The sequence below is a fragment of the Elephantulus edwardii genome, unplaced genomic scaffold, assembly GCF_000299155.1.
Source record: "Elephantulus edwardii isolate Elephantulus edwardi_28Jun2011 unplaced genomic scaffold, EleEdw1.0 scaffold00027, whole genome shotgun sequence".
NCBI lineage: Eukaryota > Metazoa > Chordata > Mammalia > Macroscelidea > Macroscelididae > Elephantulus > Elephantulus edwardii.
The window spans coordinates 8,266,285-8,270,695 of record NW_006399777.1 but is presented as its reverse complement, the minus strand read 5'-3'; the positions used below and the strand labels follow the sequence as shown (position 1 = coordinate 8,270,695).

General features: G+C 37.0%; 1 protein-coding gene across 1 annotated transcript; it reads left to right on the top strand.

Annotated features, from left to right (window-relative positions):
• Nucleotides 1–3,697: 3,697 nt before the first annotated feature.
• LOC102843347 (60S ribosomal protein L39-like) lies at nucleotides 3,698–3,850 on the top strand. Its single transcript, XM_006883341.1, has one exon. It carries the CDS (start codon nucleotides 3,698–3,700, stop codon nucleotides 3,848–3,850), a length of 153 nt encoding a protein of 50 aa, XP_006883403.1.
• The last annotated feature ends 561 nt before the right edge of the window (nucleotides 3,851–4,411 follow it).

Below are 4,411 nucleotides of genomic sequence, written 5' to 3'. Positions count from 1 at the left end.
CCTCCTGTACCAGTCAGATCTGATTTGACGGTACACTCACACAAAAATAATAAAATTAAAAAAAAATTAAAAAAAAAAAACTTACCCAAAGTATATGAATATATGGATGAATTTTCACCATCCTGGCTTCGAATAAAGCATTCTAGATCACTACTTCCAAGACAGTTTTATTTGCTCTTTTGACAGCCCATCGTGTATTAAATATTCTTTACTGACATCATAATTCAGTTGGACAAATTCTTATTATTCAGTTTTTATTAATAATTGTCCAACTTTCATTCACATGTGACTTTGGACAGATACACCATAAAATTGAAATAGTGAGAATATGAAAAATAATCATAAGTAAGTCAGTTTGCTTACAAATGAAAATGTAGTAGCATTGGAAGTCCTATCAAGCTAGAAGTCAATTAAAATAACTTTTCAGAATGCTGATAGTAAATAAATATTGTAGTAGAATTTTATATCTTGCTAACATACCATTTAATAGTAAGTCTGAAATGAAGACATTTCAAGATAAATGAGGTCTAACATTATTTCCTGTTCAAAGAACTCCATGGAAAGAAATTTAAAAAGTTATGTTTCAGTAAGAAATAAATCTATAACAAGCATACTAAGTATAAGAGAAATGAAGATTATGGACAAATGTATTCATGAATCCTAATAATTATGGATGGTAAAGTATAATAAAAAATAATTTCAATAGGTGTACTGAAATAGTAAAAGATAATACATAGATAGAGCCTCTACCCAGGATAATCTGGTAACATTCCCTACTTTTAGCAACCAAAAGGATCTTAAGACAGTGCCAACAATCTCCTCTGGGAAAATTGCTACTAGCTAGGCAATACAAAGCTACACAAATAACTATTACATGAAATAGGGAATTTTGATTATTTAGTCCGCGGGGAATTTGCCACTGACCCAAAGGTTCTGCCTCTCTGGTGGTTCAAATCCACCATCGACTCCACGCAAGAAAAAATGGCTAATATCTTCCAGTTCAATTTATAGCCTCTTGAAAACTCACTGGGCAGTCAACTCTAAGTCAGTTAAAACTTGACGGCATGAGAGATGATTAGATAGAATACATTATTTAACTTTTAAATTGAAAAATAAGAAGCATAAGTGCTGAACAAGTACATAAATAAATTCCCAAGTTTATCGTGAAGCAACTATGGAATTTGTAAAATTCTGCATAACAATGAAAGAAATTGTTCCATTTTAGATCTCATGTTGTTGTTGTTATGTGCCGTCGAGTCGCTTGCAACTCACATAAAGGATGAAAATCACATAAACCCATAAAATGATATTTTTTCAATTTGTTGCTAGAAACACCTTTTTTGACAGCAAAGTGCATCTGTCAATCAAGATAGCAGCCAACTATCAATAACCTCGGATGGGTTTGTGGAAACCTTGTATACGGCTCAAACACCAAATGCACTTCAGGAGATAATTCAAGTCAGTCTTTACAGAGAAGTCAAGAGATGGCAAGTGTTGGCACAGGTAATGTTGGAAGAGGATAATGGCATCATGAAAAATACCACAAATCAAGATTCATGAGCCTTTGGCAATAAGCAATTATTGGCAGAAACAAACAAGGAAGTCTTGTGGTTTATGTTCACTCGATGATGGGTGTTCCTAGTGCAGATTTCTAGGCTTAAAGATTGGAGTATGAAACTAGAAAAATGTGCCCGAGACCAAATGTTATCCAACATTAAGCTAATAGCACAGGTGATTAGAAATTACTGCTGCTAGGTATACTGCAGCCACAGACAGTAAAGATAGCTTTACAGCATTGCTGTTATGTAGTTTAATGTATGAAATTCTAGACAGCTTCCTACAAGTTAGATGAGTCTTGAACAAACATGGACAGCCAGGAGAATTCATAGCTCCGTCTTGGAGAGGGTGAAACTTTCTCCTTGTAGGCAAGGATTTTGACACTCAGTCTCACATACTTTGGGCATGTGGCCAGGAGGGACCACTCTTTGGAGAAGGACATTATACTTGGAAGGGTGGAGGGACAGCACAGGAGAGGGAGACCCGTGATGAGATGGATTGACGTGATAACTGTGGCCATGAGATCAGGTGTCATAATTAGTGAGACTGGCTCAGGATAGGGCAAGATTCAGAGCTGTCATACATAGGGCCTCTATGAGTCTCAGGCAACTCAATAGGAACATCTTTCTTTCTCAGTGCCAGCAGGTCAGAACCAACTCATAACTGAGTTTTCAGGTGACTCTAATGTGCACATGGGGAGATTTCCCATCCTCCCTCAGAGCTGCTGGTGGAATTGAATTGCCAGAGAGATGCCTCTTTTGAATCTACCACCATAATTCTCTATGGACTATGCTTCCAGAAAAACATAGGGGAATAAAAATCACAGTGCTCATTCTCACTCACATGTGCTCTCTCTCACTCACTTTCTCTCTCACGCTTGTGCGCACACGCGCTCTCTCTCTCTGTATTCTTGCAATCTAGTTAGATATTATCAATATTTATATGGCAATTTTGTAGAGTAATAAATTGATGAAATGATGTTATAAAATACATTAACTGTTATATTTTTTTATTTCTTAACTCTAAACCTTTTTCCTTTAAATGCAATCATGTAATTGTAAAGGAAGTAATTTTTAAGAATCTTGCATTCTAAATTATTTGCTTGGGTAAAAGTAAATGTCGAAAATTCAGCCTCCAGCCATAAATGTTTTTAAGTTTAAAAAATGGTTTATTCTCATTATAAGCAATTCAGACAATAAAGACACATACAATTAGAATTCTCTCTTCCTCTTCAATTCTACTCCTCAAACTACCTATATAACTCACTGACTTCAAGATCGAGTGAACTCAAACTGAACCTCTAATGGCTTTCTGAGGCTGTAAATCTCACAGGAGAGGTTTGCCAACCTTTTCCCCATAGAGCTGCTGGTGAGTTTTAATTGCCAGAGAAGTAGAAGTTTTGGGTTTATAGCCCAACTTCTTGCAGACTTTGCCACTAGGAGGATTCTTATAGTGCCATTGTAAACTAGAAACCGTTTCTCGATTCATTAATAATCTTTAGAAATTGTCAATGATTTCATCTTGTTTGGATTCACAGTCAACACCTTTGGCACCAGCAGCCAGGAGATAAAAATTAGTAGTGCCTTGTAACTGTCTGCTCTCAGGGAACTCTCCAAAGTGCTGGAGAGCAATGGTGTCAATTTGAAGACTAAAGTCCAACTGATCCAAGCCATGATCTTTTCAAATACTTGCTACGCAGCTCAAAGTTGGACAATGAATAAGGTTAACAGAAGAGTCTGTACCATTGAGTTGTAGTGTTGGAAAAGAGTGCTGGATATCCCAAGGACTCTCAGAAGGACGAACAAATACGTCTTGGAAAAAGTGCAGCCAGGGTGCTCCCTCCTGAGAGGCAAGAGTAGTGAAACTCTCATGTAATTTGGGCATGTTTTTAGGAGGGGCTGGTCTTTGGGAAAGAGCATATTCTTGGAAAGGTGGAGGGCAGAGAAGGAGACCTTCAAGAAGATAGATTGAGCAGGGTTGGGACTGAGACCTCGATAGATCAGTCCGTTGATAAACCTTCCTGGAAATCGTGGTAACAGCCAACCTCTTAAGACCTAGAGGTCTTGAGCTCTGCTTACCGTCTTTTCTCTGAGAAGAGATCCAGATCATATTGAACACACAGCAACCTCCCATCTTCAAGATGCCTTCTCCTAAGACTTTCAGGACCAAGAATGTCCTGGCCAACAAGCAAAAAAATTGTCCCATTCCCCCGTGGATTCTAATGAAAACTAGCAACAAAATCAGAACTAACTCCAAGAGGAGACACTGGAGAAGAACCAAGCTGGGTCTATAAGGATTTGCATAAATGATGGTACACTTGTTTAGCAGAGTCCACTAGATTTCTACTGTATGAAGTTAAAAAATTTACCATGATCTGATAAATGTAACCTGTAATGGCAAGTATGTCACTTGTTTATTGTGAAGAAAAAATTACTCTATTTGTTTAAGCATGCAATAAAATATTTCAGTGATGAAAAAAACCCACATGGACTGAACAGTGACCAGTAAGAGTCTCTCTTTTCTGACGGAATTCTGCATATTTTTCTCCTGTTCTATCCACGGTCTTTTATGAATCTGTATTGCTATATGTTTCCCTTTACGTTATGTCTAACATGTGCTATGAAAGTGAAAGTTGTTCTCTTCCTTCCTTGAGCTGACTCTGCCAGAGTTATCAATGTGAAGGAATGAAGTTAAAAGGTAATAATTCAATATTGGCTTTACTGTTGAGAAAGTATGTTTCTCCTTTAAGGATAAATGTATATGTATATGAAAGCAGAGGATAAAGCTCTGATTAAATATGACCATGACTCCTTTTCTTCCAAGGAATGAGATAAGTATACCATTCTTCAATATT

Coding starts and splice junctions, on each gene's coding strand:
- LOC102843347 (XM_006883341.1), top strand. CDS start 3,698: ATGCCTTCTCCTAAGACTTTCAGGACCAAGAATGTCCTGGCCAACAAG.